The 21,877-nt window shown below is 40.5% G+C and overlaps 1 protein-coding gene across 1 annotated transcript; it reads left to right on the top strand.

The window, feature by feature from the left end:
• Positions 1 to 847: 847 nt before the first annotated feature.
• LOC139454310 (uro-adherence factor A-like) lies at positions 848 to 20,988 on the top strand. The gene is made up of 11 exons (XM_071235939.1): positions 848 to 1,006; positions 3,726 to 3,835; positions 5,221 to 5,308; positions 6,172 to 6,260; positions 9,719 to 9,772; positions 10,533 to 10,702; positions 12,947 to 13,120; positions 14,183 to 15,072; positions 15,449 to 18,218; positions 19,555 to 19,682; positions 20,392 to 20,988. The coding sequence occupies exons 1-11, from the start codon at positions 875 to 877 to the stop codon at positions 20,515 to 20,517; spliced, it is 4,731 nt and encodes a 1,576-aa protein (XP_071092040.1). The 5' UTR covers positions 848 to 874; the 3' UTR covers positions 20,518 to 20,988.
• Positions 20,989 to 21,877: the final 889 nt, after the last annotated feature.

A 21,877-nucleotide genomic window follows, 5' to 3' on the forward strand; every position in this document is an offset into this window, starting at 1 on the left:
TGTAAGGAAACTGATACTGTACAAGGCTCAAAATTTCCAAACTACGCGATTGACTATATGTTAGTTGGTGTTTTTTTATGAAAGGATTATCGTTAGATTAGTCAATTCAAGGCTCGCGTGAATCCGGGATTAGGTAAATGTGTGTGCGTTCAAACATATATTTATAATTGAGGGAGGGAGTGGGGGAGGAGGAGAGGTGGGTGGGAGAGAAATAAAGGTGCATTTAAGTGATATTTTCTGGATGCCTATATATTTTTTAAGTTCTTAACGCTCCATTTGAAGCGAACGTGTTCCGAACTGTCTGTGAAGTTTACAGGACGAAATATCAGATTATGTAGTTTGTATATTGATGTGACAAAAAATATGTCATAACGTAACACGCTTCATCACCATTATTAATTTTCACTCACTATTAGAATGCCATGGTGCAAATCTCAAAAATAGTTTGAACTGAGTCGCATTGTAATCATAATTTATGTCGTAAATTGGTGGGATAACTAACTTCTAAAACAACTTAAGTCACACTTCAGACTACAGTAAGCGACTAGATTATACATTGTTAGGCTAATAGTACAATAGAAGTCGTTCCCGTAAATTTACGTGGGACGTGACGGACACAGACGACATAGTCCGAATAACTTGGTTAATCTCAATCCAGATGTTCGTATGAGTAAATACACCATTGTCCTCTCTCTTGTCAAATGACAGAATAAATGTTAACTCTCTGCAATACCTTTGAAAATAAGTGTTACAATTATTCACCATTTACATATGCCACAAACATATGTAGTGTAAGCTAACATAAGCAGCTTCTTTGAGATTACATCATACGACAAGATGGCGGGAAGTTGGAGCTTGTATTTTGCTCGTCAACATGTTTCGTTTAAAAATGTTCGGCTTCTCCTCAAATAAATCAACCGAACCTACTAACGAGAAATCCTGGATTTTGGACTTTGTTCTTGGAAAAAATTTAAACCCAAAAGGACAAACTGTCAAAGTATGCAGGGTTGGTAAATTTCGATATTTTGTAAATCAGAAAAATGGTACGACTTTCGTCAATTAGGCTACATTTCATGCGTACCATGTTTTCGATCATAACCACAAGCTAAAACTGCCAAACTGAGAGGGTCCTATCGTATAAACTAGACATTTCGCATGAAAACACTAATGCAACCTTCCAAAAGGGATCAGATTAAAACGGCACCAAACTGGCTAAAACTACACCAGATTTCGCTGGCGAAAACTTGAGCACCACATGATATGCATATTTATCATTTGGTACATATTTAACACTATTTAGCCATTCAACATACATTTACGTAAATATATCGCTAGTGTTTCTATGGCATTTGATTGGCTAACAACAGTTTCTTTTTTCAACGGTGTAGGCTAACACGGCACCTCAGCAAAACATCACCGATTTCTCAGGCAAAAACGTCACCTCATTTGGCGAAAACGGCTACTAATTGTCGTGCGGAAACTGCACCTCCATTTTTAAAAACCACATGAATGCTTTATATAGATGAAGGGAGTAGTGCACTTTACCGAGCGCACTTTTTCAGATCCGGTAAACTGCATTGTTGCCTAGATGTATATATGTTTCATTTACATGCTTTATTATGCTATGTTGTAGTATATATGTTTTCCTTGGACGGGGACACGGTCTGTTATCTGTGGAAACATTCTTGTGATGTCGGCTGCAGGCAGAAATGGGAGACATATATAAAATATCTATGAAATTACTATTTATTTCCTGCTTACTAAAATAAATATTAAATATATTGTATACCTGTAGTCCAATTTCTTGACATATCCGCCAGACTCAGTTTCAGCTTGACATCGAGTTGATTTGAGTAAAGGTAATTAAAACATCAAAGTATTTGATGTTTTCACAATAAGTTAAGTTGCACCTCCCAATCAGAGTCGGTGAGTAAATTGGAATGGAGGCTAATTTCTAATGTAAACTTGTTTTAAGGCGATAAACATTTCACAATTATTTGTGTTTTCAAGTGACTATGTGAGTCTAATTTCAATTATTTTACTTCAAAGCATGTAATGTTTTCACAATAAGTTTAGTTGCTCCTAATCAGTCTGCAAGTAGAAACTAGCTTCTAATGTAAACTTGTTTTAACATTTCATAATTATTTGTTTTTGCAAGTGACCATGTGAGTTTAAATTTATGTATTTCAGCTCCAAGGTTAATAAAATAATAAGTTACCGTTTTCCCCTGGCAGATATTAGCCGTTTTCGCTTTAGGCAAGGTGACGTTTTTTCCAGTTGGTCGTTTTTGCCCGGTGATGTTTTGCTGAGGTGACCTGTTTCGATGACCCCCACCCCAAAAATAAAATGTAAATAGGCCATGCCCACAGACAGATGTCCTATGGTTTCCTGATTAGCAGATAATAGAGATTGTAGGGCATTATTGCACCAATTTCGTTTTGTTGTGTTAATGATTACTTAAGCAGTCTGTGAAGTTATTATTGCTGACATATTTATGTTTGAGAATTGACTCCAATATGTTTATGGAGGTATATGCGTTTAAATGAAATATGGATAGTACCTTGATGCATCGAGGATGTATATTTTCTACTTCTCGATACAAGTATGGATCACAAGTATGGATGTACTATAGTACATAAACTTGTTTTTTCTTATTATTTTCTCATTCTGAATAGTTGACTTGATGAGTATAAGTCAGTTATCAGTTGTCCTTTATGAGCAAGTCTATGGACTCTATGCATAATCAAATGACTGGGTTTTCCACACAAAATTTTGTACATTCATTATCGTGGCTTCTGTATCGGGATATGTATCGTGTCATGTGTCACCTGTATCGTGACATCCCAATACAGTACATTACGCAATGATATTGTGAACATGATGGATTAACATCAGTAATGAGTTAATGGTTTCTGAGCTAGTTTTGACCTGGATTGACTTATTGTCTGAAGTCAGGAGTTTAAACAAGCATCAGTATATTGTGATTATGCCAGAAGGTTTCTGGAATAGTGTCTTCAGTGTCAGGCATACGTACAGGACAAACTAAATGTCTGGCTTATTTAATTGTAATTTGTCCAACTATTCCCATCCAACATTGATCATTATTTCTGTTAAATCAAGTCTAAAACTTATAAGATCAGTTTTCCACTTATTGACATTTTAAGCAATCTGTACCATCCACATTGTCGACATCCAGTCTTGACAAAACATATCAATTGCTCTCTGCTAAAACTCTTTGAGATAAGCAAACTCCTTTCGAACCCCCTGACATTACCATACATAACCAAACATCATGAATCCACACAATTGGGATACGATGACTTGCATCAACCAGCGAGACTGACCACCCGATCCCGTTAGTCACCTCTTGCGACAAGCATAGTCACTCTTTACGGCAAGCATGGGTTGCTGAAGACCTCTTGTAACCCGGATCTTCACAGGTCCGGGGCTGAAGTGGTACCATTTGCTGTGTGTCGGGTGGATTTGTCTTTTTCTGATAGCTCTTGTTTGTATAGGTTGCAACCCAGCAACACTGTCTAAGAATAAGTACCATTAGGAGTGGAACAAAACAGCGATATGTAACACTATGTGTGTAAGACAGTTGGTAGATACAGATTAATTTAATTAGAGCTGATTGTTTTAATGTTGAATATTTGTTGCCACTGTGATAAACAATGTAACTGGGTAACAACTGACCAAAATTTAACCACTGATCCTATTTCCAGCATGTCACTGGACCCCTGGATGATGGGAGTGTAGTCAAGCAAGTGTCCGACTGTTCTGTCTTCATCAATGCAGTTTTTACACAAGAAGCCATTGACAACTACAACTATGAGTATGTTCCTGGCATCAGTTTACTTCCACTTGTTTTTATCTGGATGAGATTTTTAGTTGAATCTTTTTCATGCAAGAATATCATATGTTAATAATAAGAAGTGTTTTAAGCGAACCTTTTCAAATATATGAAATTTACAATATGAACAACACATGGCTAATTATTTTTTTGTTATTTAATGTCATTCTTAAAATAATTAAGGTGATTTTAGAAACCGTGAATTAACACCATGCCTGGGTGAACTGTCAGGTTATGCTCATGATTATATAGTGAGTTGGGTTTAACGCTGCTTTTAACAGTTTTCCATTTATATCACAACGTGTCAGCAAAATGTGGCAGGAAAGCCCGAAGTGATGCAGGTGTCAGACGTTTACCACTTTGGTGAAACCCACGAGCATGGGTATGGTGCTGACAAACGTAGAAACATAATCGGGGCGAACCGGGATTCAAACCCACAATCATAGGTTTCTGGTGTGCCCAAGGGACGCAACTCTGCACAGCGAAATGCGTCGCCTTAGACGACTGGGCCACCCGTGCCCCCAATGATTATATAGCACCAAATGATTTGACGCCATGTTTGTTTATAGAGCACTGCTACATCATGATGCTTCTATCTTGCCTCTTTGGAAATGTTAGACAATATTTTGGGGGGCAGCTAGACATTGCATCCATGTATGGAGCTTATTTCAAGTTCTTCCTGCCAGTAGACCTCATTTGCTTAGCTTGATGATGATGCCAAGTCCATCAGATTTGGTTGATCACCTTCATAACAATCCATTATGTGATAAAACTATGTATGTCAATATAAATGAAATTCTTTTTGTTATTTGATCTTACACTGACTTAGGAAGATGCAATGTGTGACCTGGTTGATACTGTTGCCATCATACTCTGATAGTATGGACTGTTACTCATGCCATCAACCACTGGTTTGCCGCGCCCAGACTCAGTATTGTACAGTCCAATGGCTGGAGTATTGCTGACTGTGACATAAAACAGAATTAAGACCATGCATGTTTCTTCATTATGAAAGTCAGACGACTGCCTCTATGGTTTAGTAGTAGTGTCTGCCAGGATTGTGGAAGGTGGTGGGTCGATCCCTGACTGTCATACTAACAGACGTTAAAAGATTATACTTTTTGTTACCCTGCAACATGCTCGTCATTGAGGGGCTAAAACAAGGACTGGTTGGCTTGAAGTCAATATTCTGTGTCTGAGTGGGGTATTCATGTTAAACTGCTGCCACACATACACACACACGTATGCACGTCGCTGTATAAGTGGAATAACCTTAAACATGATGTTCACCTCCAGTTCACCTCACCTATCAAAGTCAGAGTTCCAGTTGACTTTAAGTTTGTGGTTTTTTTTTCCAATTTTGAAAGTGACGAGTCCTGCACACCTCCGGAGTGGGATCAAGCCATTCTGATTGTCAAAGATTATCACCTCAAGTTTGTGCCTGCTCCAAGCTCTGTAAGTATGAAACTATTGACTTCCCCGCTGGTCAAGGGGAGACAACCAGTTACAGCAGTCCAAAAAAATGTAACTGTGTTTTCACCCTTTCGCCACAAGCTCAAAACTTCAGCCTAAGTTAACTGTATGATCTTTCAGTTGATTGAAATATGTTTGCTCTTATGCCAGAGACCATTTTGTATTCTTTCATTTCATTTTTGTGATGAAATGTGAATAAGTAGTTGTTTTCTGACACTGAGATTTAATCCATATTCAACAGGGATATGGAAAGTCAAACAGATGTTAACATGTCCTTGGGCTGTCAATATCTACTTTTCCAAGTTGTATTTTACTTGTTTATAATGCTATACCCACAATTTATTGCATCTTGTGTATGGCAATTTGTGAACAACTGTTTCAAGCAGGGTGTACCATGTAGCGATAGCAAGCACTAAGATCTGATTTGACTGAGACTGCAATTATGTGGATATAGGTATGGCTAATGTTATGGCTTTGTACTAGTGATAACAGGAAGAAGAAAGAGGAAGACGATCTAATGCTTAGTTTAACATTATGGCATTGAATTCAAGGTTAAAAAATCAGAACTTTGAAAAAAGACATTTTTTTAAAAAGTAATTACTTTCCCTCCCAAGGTGCTAAAGGTGCTTAGTTTGGGATCCTGCTTAAAGAAATTTCAAACTTGTTCAAAGACACCAGAGGTGTAACAATCTACTTGTCTGACAGTTTAACATATAACTGTTTACAAGTTGTTTGTTTCCACATCCCTGATTCTGTGTTGACTTAGTGTAGGTCATCTTATGTAGGCAAGTGTGCAAATCACTACCTTTTGTGGTAATGAGGAATGTTTTGATATATTTTTGCAGAGTGACTGTGAATTTCTTCTGGTCATCGGCAAGTTTTCACTGCTAGATGTTCATGATGGGTTTTACAGCAAGCACACAGCTAGAGATTGGTAAGTGTCAGCCAACATACAATCTTGTTAACATAATGATACTCGTGCCACAGATATTGCCTTATACAGGGAACCCAGTCATCTAAAATGCAACAATTCACAGTGCAGGGTTGCATCCCTTAGGTATTCCAGAAACCTTTGGTCGTTGGTTGAAATCCTGTTTCTGATTATGTTTCTTGATCAAACTCATTCACTCACAGAAAGATAAATAGTTACTGGATCAGTGATATTTTTGATGCCACACACATGATTTATGTGGTAATGGCATATTCTACAACATGTGACAATTAGAAAATTGCTTTGTATTCCACCTGAATTTCATTTCCAGTAGGCTGCTATCAGATGACACAAAAATAGTATTCACTGGTGTGGAATCAAAACAAACGGTGAACTCCATGGAGTTGGTGAAGTAAAATTCCTCACACCCAATTTAAACCAGTAAAGTAGTTTGTGTAAGAAGTATAGACATGTCTTTGTGTTGATTTACCAATGTACCTGTTACCAAATATGGACTGTGGAACACATGCTCCTTTTTGTTTAAATCCTTATTTGGACAGTCGTGCCTCAAGAAACATAACATGGCAGGAATAGAAATGTATTTGTGTTCAAGTGTGCTAAAGATGTATAGGTTTGCTCCTTGGAATGTAACAAGATGAATGCTTTTGTGAATGACATTTCACCCTGAGCTTGATAATATGTAGTTCTTATTTAGAATATATGCCCACTTCTTTTCAATGAGGTTCAGGGGGCATGGGTGGCCCAGCCATCTAAAGGGGCATTCACACGGTACAACTAGTTGTATACAATTTGTTGCATGCAACACATTGCATCATGTGAACGTGCAAGTCGGTCCAACTTTTGACGCATGCAACTTGTTGGACGTGAGTTGTACGGAATAGGACATGCTCTATTTTCATGCGACAAGTTGTATGTACGCAGCCAATCAAAATGCGTATGAAAATCACGTGACATTTACACGTCAATTTGTAAACAAAAATGGCGACTCCGATTCACGTCGGTAAGTTCTGCTTTTCGGTATCCTAAGTGTCACCACTCAATAAAGGACCTATGAAAAGTAGGTACCACTGTCTCAAATTATATATTTTGACATTTGCATCGGTCTAATTCTCCAGGTTAAACTGTTAATAGTGTTATTTGAAACGACAGGCTATGTGACTGTATATACTGTAGTGTAGACCAAGGTGAGATTAGGTCCATATACGTTTCTAAAACTTAACATACATCATACACACAAATAAACGTCACAGTTTTAAATTCTGACGCCATTAACAACTATGTTAGGCAAAGCATATGTATCACTAACGACATCTGAAAATAGTGTACAGCGAAAATATTGCCATTTTCGCATTTTACGGATTCACTGTTCTAAATGTCATTATTTATTTAAATAAGGTATAGCTACATGAGAATTTCAATTACAAAAACATTGGGTTTCTGCTCTTTGTCAAAACACCAATCATCATTCCAAAAAGACTCCAATAATCCTATATTCGTTTTCGAAACAAAAACTCTGGACCGAACCGCCATGTTGATAGCGTTGGGAAATCACGGTTCTTTTCGCGTTTGACGAGATGCCTATCACATCACATGTATTTCACACTCAGCTACGATACATACATCCCTGAATTCATCATACCATTAAGAATCAAATGACATTTTGTCTAAGTCACCAATACAAACGGTCCAAATGAAATCAACCGCAATATTCAAGTGTGAAGCCAAACCCTGTGCTCTTCTCATTGAAAAAAATGTAAACAAAGCAATCTTCTAGTTTTACTTAACATTTTCTACTATTCCGAGAGATTTAGTCGTCAATTTGTTGCCTACATTAGCTCGGATTATTATGATTATACAATCCTTGCAAAAATTGAGGAATAAATAATTAGAGTCTAGATACTTTTTTGGAAAAGTCAACAGAAATCGTTCCACGTGACGCCATGATATTGACGCAAAATCACACACACTGACGACGGTATTGGTCTGCCTTTCCACATAGTATCAAAGCGAGAATGGAAACATAAAAACAAACAGAACTTGTTGATTTCAGATTGATTCTGATTACTTAACTTACATGACTCATTTATGTTTGTATATGATCCCAGCATCACGGTAAAACCTGCTCCAAACATTCCGCGTACTGCTATCAGTGAACTCGCTACGTTATGACGGGAGGTTACCGGTAGTGATGTCATATTAGTATACGTCAACATCAACATCGTTGTACATATTTGTTATTTTCTTTGAGGTGCGGGTGAACTAGCACACAACGCATTCAGTTTATGAAGTAGTTTACTGTTTCAATCTTGAATTATAATTTGAATATCTCTTTAATATCTTTTCACCCAGTAAAATAATGCACTGCTGCAAAATGGGTACATGTATGTAGTACTGTTACTAATATGATCTGAAATGCCATAGAATTTATGAAACTCAGAATAATCAGCTGGTTTTTTTATCACAGAAATTGACATTCATCGTGTTATTCTTCCTATAATATGCTTTGTGAATGTACCACACTGCAGCATATACATATTTCCTTTGGAGAATTGTGAAATATTCATTGTGGCAAATTTTATATAGATAGGTTAAATAAAACATGCCCTTCATTTCTTAAATTAAAGTAAATGTACTCCTGAAGGAAATTCGTCACGTTATATTTTTATTAATGTATAACTCATGTGTGGACAACTATTTGTTTTACATTTGGATTTTATCGTCTAATTGGCGGAACATTGACAGCTAAGGCTTTTTGTCAGAGATCTCTTGCGAGACCCGAGTTGTATGCAACTCGCTGCCGTGTGAATGCGGAGTTGTATACAACTTCAGTTTGTGCAACTAATTGCATACACCAAGTTGTATACAACTAGTTGTACCGTGTGAATGCCCCTTAAGGCGCTGCGATTCGCTGTGCAGAGTTGCGTCCCTTGGGCACACCAGAAACCAATGATTGTGGGTTCAAATCCCGGTTCGCCCCTATTATGTTTCTAGGCTTGTCAGCACCATACCCGTGCTCATGGGTTTCACCGAAGTGGTAAACGTCTGACACCTGAATCACTTCGGGCTTTCCTCCCACATTAATATGATTAAGCTGTCACGCCGTGATGTAACTGGAATACTGTTAAAAGCGGCGTTAAATCCAACTCACTCATTCACTCACTCGCTCATTAAGGTTCATATTAAACTTTCCTCAGGTATTTTTGCAAGTCCCACTGTGCATTTTAACATTTTCAATGTGTTTATCACGTTTATTTTTGAGTACATTTATCACTGGCTTCTTAAAATAAACATTGTAACAAGATATTGTTGTTATGAAAAATATGATTTCTAAATGTGAGCTTCCATCACTTGGAACTTATTTCATCCATTCCATTGCAATGTTAACCAAGCATATGTCTTTAAAATACAAGAGTTAACCTGCATGGACTTACTTTCCTCAGCATGGAAGATCCACAAGTACAGGTGGCAGTCGGTGCAAAGTGGACCCAATGGATGTAAGTTGCATATCTTGACTTCACCATGTTAGGTGGGGCAGATAAAGTGCAAAATATTGGCATTTTGTTCAAATGATGGTACAAGGATGAAACATTACCTCAATAGTCCTGTTGTTATGTATATTGAGAAAATACATGTTAGTCACCTGAAAATCCAAGATGGCTGCCACATTTTAAGATGGCCACCAATTGTCTGTTTGTGATGTAGCATTTCATAGATGTCATGACGTTGCTGTGTTGGTAGTGGTTAGACTGGATGAAGTTTGTACTGTGTTCTGGTGAAAAATGAATCTGTAAATCTCAGGAAAAAACTAACTAATTCTTAAGTGAAATAATCAACTTACCATATTTGACGTAATAAGCGCCCAGGGCGCTCTCAAAATTAGAAATAGGGGCTCTTTTTAGAATATGATTTTGGTGAGAAAAAAAGAGAGTTGAAAGATTGTAAATTTCGTGGTTTATGCTGACAGCCAGAAATGACATCAAAGAAGAATCTGTGCATATTATACACGATAGATATATTTTCCAGAATTTAATTGCTCATAATTAAGGGTGCATGTATATATAATATACACAAATAAATAAGTCCTTTGTACATTGATCAATCGGAAGGGGTACTAATTTGGATTGTTCACTAGCCAATATATTAGCAAATATCGCCGTGGGCGCTTATTAGAACGGGGCAATTGCTTCAATTTGACTGTTTTTCTCAATTACACACTAATGATAGATGTTAGAGACTGTGACTGTCGTATTACAGGGCTGAAAATAAGGACGAGGATGCAGATAATGAGGAGTCCCAGTACACTGGCACCTGTCAACTGAGCCAGTTGCTGGAGGAGATCGGACAGCCAGACACACAGACTCACTCTCAGACACAGGGGAGCTTCCAGCTCAACATACACTCTGACGACAAGATGAGTGGACTAGGTAGGACTAGTTGAATTTGTTAATCAGAGGTTTGAGATGTCTACATTTTACCTCGTTTGATACTCAGTAGCACCATCATATATGTACCTTTCCCGCGGTAGAGGTAGAGCTGATAGAGTGGGTGAAGGAGTGTTGGATGGCAGGTGTGGGTATCAGTACGACTGATATCCGCATTAAGGGCCTCGACATCGCCAAGAAAGTAGGCATCGCCCCAAGTGAATTCAAGGCCATTATTGGATGGAGTCATAACTTCATGAGTCGTCATGACCTGTCAATCAATTGAAAGACTCACATAGCGCAGAAACTCCCAACTGACTTCGAAGACAAGCTTCAAGAGTTCCAGATATTCGTCGTCATCAAGTCACGAGAGAGAGAAAATTACAGCCCCGCCCAGATCGGAAATGCAGACCAGACTCCTGTCACCTTCGACATTCCTTATCAGCAGACGGTCAGCTTCAAGGGAGAAAAGACAGTCACCATCCGAACAACAGGGACTGAAAAGAACGGCTTCATGGTTATGCTCTGCGTCACGGGAGACGGCAACAAGTTGCCACCCTATGTCATTTTTAAGAGGAAGACTACCAAAGAATGAACCTTTTCCCAAAGGAGTCGAAGTCCGAGTTCATGAGAAGGGGTGGTTCGATGGAGACCTTACTGAAGATTGGATTAGAACTGTTTGGGAGAGGAGACCTGGTGGCCTGTGCACACAGAAGAGCCTACTAGTGCTAGACGCATTCCAATGCTATCGTCTGTGGTCAGTAAAGAGACAGTTGAAAACCATGAAGACGGATTTCGCCATCATACCCGGGGGGCTTACAAGTCTTCTTCCGCCACTGGACGTCTGTCTGAATGAGCCATTTAAGTCCATGCTTCGATCCAAATGGAACCAATGGATGGCAGAAGGGCAGCAAACAACGACAGCAACTGGCCGCATCCGTCGCTCGGAACTATGGCGTATGTGCACCTGGATTCTTGAAGCTTGGTCGGAAATCCCAGCTGAAATGGTTACCCGTTCTTTCAAGAAGTGTTGCATAACTAATGCCTTGGATGGAAGTGAAGGTAACATCCTTTACGAAGATGAAGTAACAGAGTTTGCCGAAGACGATGATGAAGAAGACGTCCAGGAAGTGTTTTATGCCGGCAACATCCCTGACAATGTCATGGACAACATCTTCAACAATGACACTGCCAGCGACTTCCTGGGCTTTGATGGAGATGAAGCTGTTTATGAATGATTCATAAACATTATGAAACAGTGATAGAGACAATATAGTGATTGTTTGTATATATAGAAATGTATTTTAAATGTGAATATTATATGATTGTAAAATATGTATGTTTGGAAGTGCTTAAAATATATGCAATGACTGGAATATATGATGATAAATGAAAAGAATGATGGCTTTTAATATAAATTAATTTATAACAGTCTTAGAATCATTTTGTCTTTACTGCAATATAACATGATATAATGTCAAGGGTCAATCCCAGAGTATGAAACGGTTTTCACCGGTCAGACCTATCAGTGACTTTGGTTGAGTCACGTGATGAAGCCACACTATACCATAATGAAAAAAATCAAAACACTGACTATAACAGAACAAATAACAACAATTTCGACTTATTATGGCTATGGATCGACATAGTGGATATAATATATATTTATTCATTCTTCGTCAACAACAAGTCGCAGATGGTGTCAGTCAAGTTGGTGTAGCTGTAAATAACGGTGAGCGGGTGGGATTGCCTCACGCAGGATTTCGCCTAAAATGACATGTTTGAATGACCTATGTTAAAACGATATAAGTAAATATAAGTAAATATACATATGTAATACTTCTTATAATAGTATTCAATGTTCATTTATTCTAATAATGTTCATATAAATACAAAAAGGGTACAGACGAATGTATCGGTAGTTTATTCTGTTTGTTGACACTTGATTTCCGGTATACATGCTGGATGTTTTGTTTACCCATGGGGGGAAAAATACCTGAAATCTTATGTTGGCGTGTATAATGCGCACCCCCCTCTGCGCGGTTTCATTTTCTGAAAAAAAAGTGTGCACTCTACACAAGAAAATATGGTAAGCTAAAGTTTTAGGTGAGTGTCATCGCCAACCCAGGCTTGTGTTTTCATGAAATTGGTAAACCTAAACGTAAAAGACAGAGCTTTCTTTGACATAAAGATCTTTTTTACTTGTGCATAGCAGGGATTAGCAATTAGATGTGGTCTGTATTACAGAAGCAGGACCAAGCAAGGCATTGCCTGCACAGAGTCATCTCAGTGAGGCTGTGTCTGCAAGAGCTCCTCCAGGAGAGACAATGGTGTCAGCCTTGGCAAGGATGAAACAGACAACTCCTGTGGAAGACTTGATTATCCCCCCTGAACAGCTGGCGATCCTGGAGGCCCTGGAAGGTATGGACAGAAAACTGTCTCAATTGTTTAAGATTTGGATACAGACATTCCTTTCCTTATTGCCCTCAGTGCAATAGTTCAGGGACAGTGGGCATTCTGGGTAAGAATGGGGCTCCCAACAATCTATACTGGCAGGCTCGATTTAAGGAGCTTGATTTAGCTTGCTCCAGGTGCATGTTGACATGAATACCTAGTTGCATCAAACAAAACCAGGTTGCACCCTGGTCTCATAAGTTGAAACATAGTACAGTCTGTTGCCAGTGTCACATAAATTAATGATGCATTGCGGTAAAACGTAATAGGAACATATGCAGATTAACTTGAAGCACCCACAGTTTGATGACATCACACCTATGAAAGGTTGACAAATTACATGTAACACAAGGATTAGTGATGTAGTATGGTTATTAAGCTTTAGAGGTATTGAGTGTGTTCAAAGATAGATTTTTGTGGACAAGTTCAGAATATTTTGGCAAGTGCATGTGCATGTAGACATAAACATTAGGTGCATTTTTAAAAATATGTTGCTCTTGTGCATGTTTTACACAGCTAAATTGAGCCCTATCTGGTCATAATTTATTGGGCTGTCAGGCTCAGTGACTTGGTTGATGTGACATTGAACCCCGACGGCATGGATCATAGCTCTGAATATCAATCACTGATTTGCCCCAACCTGAATCAATATTTTGCCCTCATATGGCTGGAATAATGCAGAGTGGAGAAATAAACAACAAACAGTCATTCAAAGCTATTGTATTGTGAATATGAAGTTCCCTTGTTAGGATGCAAGGAGGATTGTGTTACAGTTAATCTTGTAGTTCTTTAGTTATTAATGATGCTGATTGATGATTGGCTTGACTGGCATAATGCTGTATGTTTGAATGTTTGGTTCTTCAGTACTGCCCTAGCAGGAACTCCTGCATGTTTATGTGAAGATTGTATTATTTTATTTCCATGTTGGATTGACACAGTGTGCACACTTTTTTTTTTTTTTTACATTTTTACCTCTTCACATTTAATATATTAAAGTCAATTCTTAAGTTATGTTTTCTCTGTTTCCAGAATGGAAAGAAGACTACCACCCTCAGCCTTCCCAGGATACCACGAGTAGTTCTGACTCCTCAAGACCAAACTTCTCACAACCCACTCTGGCAGAATCTCCAAGGAAGAGGGACCACACCGGTGCGTGCAAGTCCTCCGTCATAACACGAGACAAGAGTCAACTCCTCAAACCTCAGTCCCCTGCAAGGACGGACATGTCAAAGCCCTCCATTACACCAGAAAGTGCAGCTGGTCATCGTGAACAGGAACGGGGAGATGTCCCATCAGATGAAACTAGCCTCACAGACAGACAGATTCAGCCCAGACCTGCTTCTTTCAGTCACAGTATCCAGGGAGATGCTGATGCAGAATGTCACCAATATAGCAACAAAAGAGCAGACAGTCAAGGAACACCAACATCCAAAGACGTTTGCATCCTTAAACCAAATAATTCAGCAAATGCAAAACCTGGATATTTCTCTATCAAAGGGATAACTAGGTTCTTGAATAACAATGAGAGTCCACGGGATAAGAGGATACCTTTAGCAGAAGTTCCAGGACAGTCGAGGATAACGGATACACCTGAGGAGCAAGTGGGGCAGAACGCTGACAGTGAGCATCAGTTTGATAGATCACCGAAAGGATTCACAGCAGAGTACATGAAGTTTTTAGATTCATCTAACAAATTCAAGAAAGGTTATCGGAGTGATTCATCTAACAAATTCAAGATGGCTGATAAAAGTGATTCATCTGACAAATCCAAGATGGCTGATAAAAGTGATTCATCTGACAAATCCAAGATGGTTGATAAAAGTGATTCATCTGACAAATCCAAGATGGCTGATCAAAGTGATTCATCTAACGGTGATATCTGCGTCATTGATGTTGTGACCCTGTGCAGTCTGCCAACAGTAAGGAAAATGCAACTTTCATATTAACACATTACCTTGACATATTCTGGGGTCATAATATGTAGGATATCTTAATCCAGTTGTTAGGGATGTAAACAGAATCATGTCATGTAATAAAGGGCACGGATCGCCAAGCAGTCTTGGTTGCGGCAGCTTAATACACAGTTATGTCCCTTTGCTGCCAGGATCTGCTGATTGTGGGTTCAAATCCCAGATTCTTAACAATCAGGATCCCTGGTGTGTTATCAAATTATTAACAATTATGCCTGTGATTTATGGTTTTCCTTTTAGACTATGCTGACATACTACGATAATTACTTTTTATTAAAGCGGCATTATACCCAACTCACTAATTCTGAAATGTATTTGCTTCCAGGCCTGGCACAAGTCCAGTGCTGACTCTGTGGAGTTTTCCTGTTCACTGCCAGACGATTCTCAGAACTCGCAAGACTCACAGATCTCGATGAGCTCACAAAGCTGTCCTAGCTCACAGACATTGCCGAGTTCTCAGACAGGTGCACCGACTGATGCAGAACACGAAGCAGGAGACACTGACATGTCACGCATCTCTGATCTCACTGCAGACATGCAGGAGTCAACCCAGCCTCTTAGAAACAGGTCTGGGAAATTGTCTGCTTCATCGAGGTTGGATTCGATATCAGAGGACTGTCAGTCAGAGATACAGGCCAGGGAGACAGAACCTGCAGCTGGCCGAGGAAAAGGTTCACACCCTGATACAAGACGAGTCTCCTTTGCCCCGTCTGCAGTGATGAAATACCCCTCACTAGATCTTGACAAGGTTGGTTCAACGCAACCCTTTGATGTGGTGAACGACTCCACGTATTCCATGTACGAAGATGCCAAATCTCACTTGTCCACCCCAGATCCTCTACCTCGAACAACAAGTCACCTTGACTTCCCCGAGTCCCAGCCATTTGTGCCTTTCAGCCAGGATTTGTTAGTCTCTGATTCAGTTGAGGACAAGAGCGCAAATACCAGCAGTGACCCGAGTACACGAAAGGACTATACTGATGTTGTTTGTGATTCTGTAGAACATCTGACTGATGCGCACTCAACTGGATACAGTGAGACAGTAATTAATGACACTTCCTTCCATCACTCCACACAGACATCTGGAGTGACAAGAAAGTCAACACCAGACTTTCATATTTCACCTATTAGAAGAGTGACAAGAAATAACAGAGTAGACTCATCAGACAATATTGATAGATCAGGCAGTGATAGTGTGTATGACAATGCGCTAGATCTGCCTAAAAGTCAGCGCACTTCAGTTGTCGTGGAGTGTGTGGTCCTAGAAGGAGAAAGTCAGAAACATTCAACTGTGGACAAAGCTGTATCCCAACGTTCAGCTCTAAGATCTGAAGAATCTGTGGAGAAAACTGCTTCCCAGCCAAAACAGAAATTATTCATGCATAAGTCACCTTCGCATGATCATCCCAGTTTTGATGAATCTGATTCTCTAGAACGTATTCCCCTGTCGCATGGACAGTGTAAAGGTGGAAATACTGGTGCCGTGGAAACAGTGGAGAGATTGTGTACCCCTGAAACTGACCCAGAAACCAGCACCACAAAGGTTCTGACAAGATCAAAACGTAAAAAGAACTTCACTGGGTCATCCCATTCCAGTCAGTCAACATCAGACCCTGAAACCTCCTTGGGTAGAAACCGAAGAAAACTCGTCCAAAATTTGAAGGATAATATTACAGAAAAATTGTTTCGATCACCGAGACTTGACAAGCAGAATCAGTCTGCTAAGGAATTGGACTTAGATCTGTCGGATAAAAAGTCTGATTCCGAAATTGTTATTGAGGAATACTCTACTGATTCAGATGTGAGTAAGGTTGGTACGCAAGACCAAAGCCGGAAAGATTCACTAAAAAGTGGTGGAACGAAAGATGAGAGTGCTCCTGGTGCTGAAGATGTCAGAGCAGACGTCAGTATCACCATGGATGTGGACAGTGGCCAGAAAGCTGGACCTTCACGCTCAGAGGGTGATGTTTCTATGGACGACAGCATCATCTTGGTGGAGGATGATGATGAGGAACATGCTGAGGAGATAACAGAAGCAGCAGAGCCACCACCAATATCTGGCAAAGAACTCAGGAGTTCAAACATTGGGAAGAGGGGTTCACAGATACTCTCTGATAATCATCCAGACAGTCAAGGAAATCATAAAATTCTGGAGAAGTATATCACTACGAGAAAAACACGGTCTTCCAAACAAGATAATAATGATGCAGATGGTGTTGCTCCACTGAAGCTGAGGAGCTCAAGAGCTGTTGTTCCTGGTCCCGAGGGAGATGCATCAAGTCAGGCCAAGATATCACCAAAATGTACCCAAAACAGCGTGGAGAAGATTGGCACAAGAAGACATGGTAACAAGAAGTCTGTTAATGATGCTGATAAGAAGACTAAGAAGAGGAGTAAACTACAGCATCATGAAGTTCCTGAGAGTCAAGGTCAGGAAGAGGATCAAGGACCAGAATGTGGTCAGGTGCAGAACAAAGTCACTGAGGTAGATGATGCTGAGAAGGATCCAAGGAAGAAGAAGAAAAAGAAGGAAGTTGAAATAATGTTTGAAAAAGCAGTTAAGAAGTATGGCCTGATTGGAAGTGTATCCAAAGGGTGGAAATCTGAAAAATGTTACGGCAAACAACAGCAAAGCGTAAGCAGAGCTCACAAGAAGGATGAAGAGGAGTGGTCGCAGGTGTTGTGTGAGGCTGATGGTGCAACTAGATGTGCAGGACGACAGGTATCTAGAGATGGTGCTCACAAGGTTCATCCGCCTCAAGCGAGAGAGAGTAGTCCTGGTGGTCAGCTCAATGACATACAAGCTGGAGGTGCAGAACGACGGGTATCTAGAGATGGTGCTCGCAAGGTTCATCTGCCACAAGTGAGAGAGAGTGGTCCTAGTGGGCAGCTCAAAGACATACAAGCTGATGATGGAACTAGTCAAGACCATGCTGTGGACAGCGACATGCATGAGATAACTGACCAGCTTGACATTGAGAACATCCCAATACATTTGGAGAGAGGGACAAGGGAATCGAAGCAGAGTAAGAAAACACCTGCTCAGCCTAAAAGAAAGCAGATGAAAGGCATTATGCCAGAACCATATTGTAGAGGTGAGTGAAGGAATTATGTAAGTCCCTCACCAAAGGCTGAAGGTTTACACCATTAGTAGTTAGTTATATGTCATTAGAACAATCGGTTGACTTCAGTGAAGTATGTGGGGTTGATTTTTTCTGAATATTTTGTGATTTAATGAAGGCTGCATGAGACTGTATTCATTCAGGACACATATAATTCTTCTAGTGTCTACTCTTAGTGTTATCAGTAGAGGACGTAACGTGTACGCAAGACGGATGTGTACAAGTAACTACCTGAGATCACAAATCACAAATGCCGCGATACGATGAATGCAGAAGTACTACAAGGTCCGAGTATGTATACACGGAATATGTCAGAAATAACATGAAAAAAATGGCGATAACTGGTCGCTATCTTCGACGTGTACACTTTCAAGTGAATCCAGTTTAGAATGACATGTTGACATGCCTTAACTGTTCAAAAATAGGGAATGTGAAGTTAGGAAGGCGGATGCACACGTGACCCGCCAGTCACGACCTTGGGTGGGTTGGGGTCTCTCTCGGCAGTAGATGATTTTACATGGCACTTTCATTGATTTCGTGGAGGTCGCAGGTGATAACCACAGTGATTGAATTAATTAGTATCAAGCGCTTCACTGGGTACTGCGGACCTCGCCCGTCTTGCGTACAAGAGACAGCAGAGCCGTCTTGCGTATACGTTACGTCTGCGACTGGTTATTATACAATGGCACTACCTCGAGAGGGCAACCTGGTTATTCAGCTCTCTGACAGCTAAGTCTGTCATGTATGTCTTCGAAACTATCACTGTATTTTGTTTATGGTCTCCTTGAAGACTTGCAGGAACACAGGTGGCTCAGTTGACTTTGGTGCTGCAATTTGCTCCGCAGAGTTGCATCCCTTAGGTGTGCCAGAAACCTATGATCGTGGGTTTGCCCGATTATGTTTCTCACCACACCCGTTCTCACTGGTGTCACCAAAGTAGTAAAGGTCCAAGTTCTGCATTACTATAAGCCTGCCTCCCCCCACATTAAGCTGACACTCTGAAATACTGCTCGCTCGATTGCTCGCTCGCTCGCTCGCTCGCTCTCGCTCACTCACTCACTCACTCACTCACTCACTCACTCACTCACTCACTCACTCACTCACTCACTCACTCACTCACTCACTCACTCACTCACTCACTCACTCACTCACTCACTCACCTACAGAACTTCCTCCAGATCCCAGTATTGTGCCATATACCCCCAAAGAGCCTGAAATTCTACCAGCCCTCAGGATACTTTTAACATTTTAACATTTGATGACGTGACTGGTGCTTTGGTTCATATCCTTGTTGTTGTGAATGTTGTAGATGTGCCCGGCCCCCGACAGCCAAGTGTCGGCACCTGGGACGAGGGCAGGAAGGCTGTATGCAGGAGGGTGTCCAGCATCAGGCGGGAGTCCGGCATTGACAGCAGCCAAGATGTTCCAACAACACAGGTACTGTCCTTCTTAGCCAGCCTCTCCCATCGTAATATTAAACAACTATGCCAATATGTTTTGTGTCTACTGGCTTGAACCTGAAATTAGCAGAAGCGTGAGTAGATTTTAGGATTAGTATATAAGCTGATCTGACTGGACCAGGAGAATTTCTAAACTCAGGCTGTGGCGACAGTTGCAGACTGAAATGACAAAGTATGACTCGTGATACCCCACCCCGAAGATATGATATTTAAACTTGGACTGTATACTTTCTGATAGAATCATGAAATTCTATGATGTGAGATGAAATGAGATGGGGTTAATGTCGCTTTCAAGATTATTACACTTGTAGAGCGACGTGCATGCACGTGTGTGGCTGCTTGTACTAGGCCGAACTTATGCCAGGTTTATAGTTCTAGGCCACTGAGATACCATGCCTTAGCTTAACATGGACATGCCGAGCAGCCGGCAGGGTACCAACAAGTACTCCCTTTTAACATTGTTTGTAATGACTTGACCAAAGGCATTAAACCGCCAACCTTTCACTCTCCAGGCAGACACGTCATCCGCTACACCACTAAAGCAGTTGAAATGCTCTTACATATGTTTAATCAACTGTATAAACAATTTTGTCTTCTGGACTCATTTTCTCCCTATAAATATGTACCTTTGATATCATAATGTGAATATGGGACCATAGCATCATGACATGAATTTGTTGCCACAGGTCCTGTTGGACTTCCTGGAGATGCAGCCTCCAGAACATCAGCCTTTGCTGGACCACCGGGTCCCCCCCGATCTACTGCAAAAGATCTGCAGCATCTACAGGAAACCCATCTCGTATCCCCACTGAAGATTACCTCCCCTTGTAGAGTTTGCGCGTGTCTTGATGTATGGAATGTTGAGACCAAGTTGATTATCTTACTTCATAACACACACTGCCCTGAGGCAGGAAGCACATTAGAAGGCAGGATATGTGCTGATGATAATAAAGCATTAGAAGAATGCAGACCATCTTTCCTTCCCAGTGTATATATCATTGTTATCATGGCATCATGTTATCGTGTGGGGGGGGCATGGGTGGCCCAGTCGTAGCGATTCGCTGTGCAGAGTTGCGTCCCTCAGGCACGCCAGAAACCTATGATTGTGGGTTCGAATCCCGGTTTGCCCCGATTATGTTTCTAGGTTTGTCAGCACCATACCTGTGCTCGTGGGTTTCACCGAAGTGGTAAACGTCTGAGACCTGCATCACTTCGGGCTTTCCTCCCACATTAAGCTGACACGCCATGATATAACTGGAATAATGTTAAAAGCGGCGTTAAACCCAACTTAATATGCAGTACTATGAAATGTTGTTCAGAAGTATGGCAAATATTTACTTTCAGAAGTTCTGTGTTAAGGGTTACACAAGAACACTGACAAGTCGGCTAAAGTGGGTTCAGGGTCAGTGCTATTAATTGTTGATGCCCGACTATTGTGTTGATAATCTGAGTTTCATTTTCTTGTTTATGTTCATGTTAAGAATATTCCCTGCAATAATTGTGATGTTTCTGTTTGGCAAAGTATGATGAGTGACTTACTACCACTCTGTGTTGTCCAACAATTTATTGTTCCAGTTGATCAGGAATATGTACATTGTTTTGATTATGAATAAACAAATGTGTGCCTGGTTCTTAGTCTTCGTCCTGGTCATGTTAGTCCAGCAATGTGCAGGTGATCATAAATCTTTCATGCTCTAGATGACTCTGACTCACTTAACGTTATCACGACCGCCTATGGTACAGCGCATAGAGCGTCTGTCCGGAGAGTGTCTTACTAAGAGATGTTGAAAGACATTAAATGATGGTACATGTAAACTAGCAATGTTACCATCTAATTCCACCGGTACCCGTTCACTGCTGGGGATGAACAGAGGCACATTTCACAGTCACCTGCCTGAGGAGACACCACATGTAACATGTGATTCAATGTGGGGCAGAACAAAGTCCTAAAAACTCTGGAGTCCAGCTGCCGAACACGGTCTCCATCCATCTACTCTCCACGACCAATGGTGCTTAACTTGGCCTGCTTGTGACCTGTGTTTTATACCCAAAAGAAACCATAGCAACAAGACCACTCTCAAGCTGCCGAACACGGTCTCCCATCCATCTACTCTCCACGACCAATGGTGCTTAACTTTGCCTGCTTGTGACCTGTGTTTTATACCCAAAAGA

This window comes from Haliotis cracherodii, unplaced genomic scaffold, assembly GCF_022045235.1.
Source record: "Haliotis cracherodii isolate W230 unplaced genomic scaffold, xgHalCrac1.p SCAF_10, whole genome shotgun sequence".
NCBI lineage: Eukaryota > Metazoa > Mollusca > Gastropoda > Lepetellida > Haliotidae > Haliotis > Haliotis cracherodii.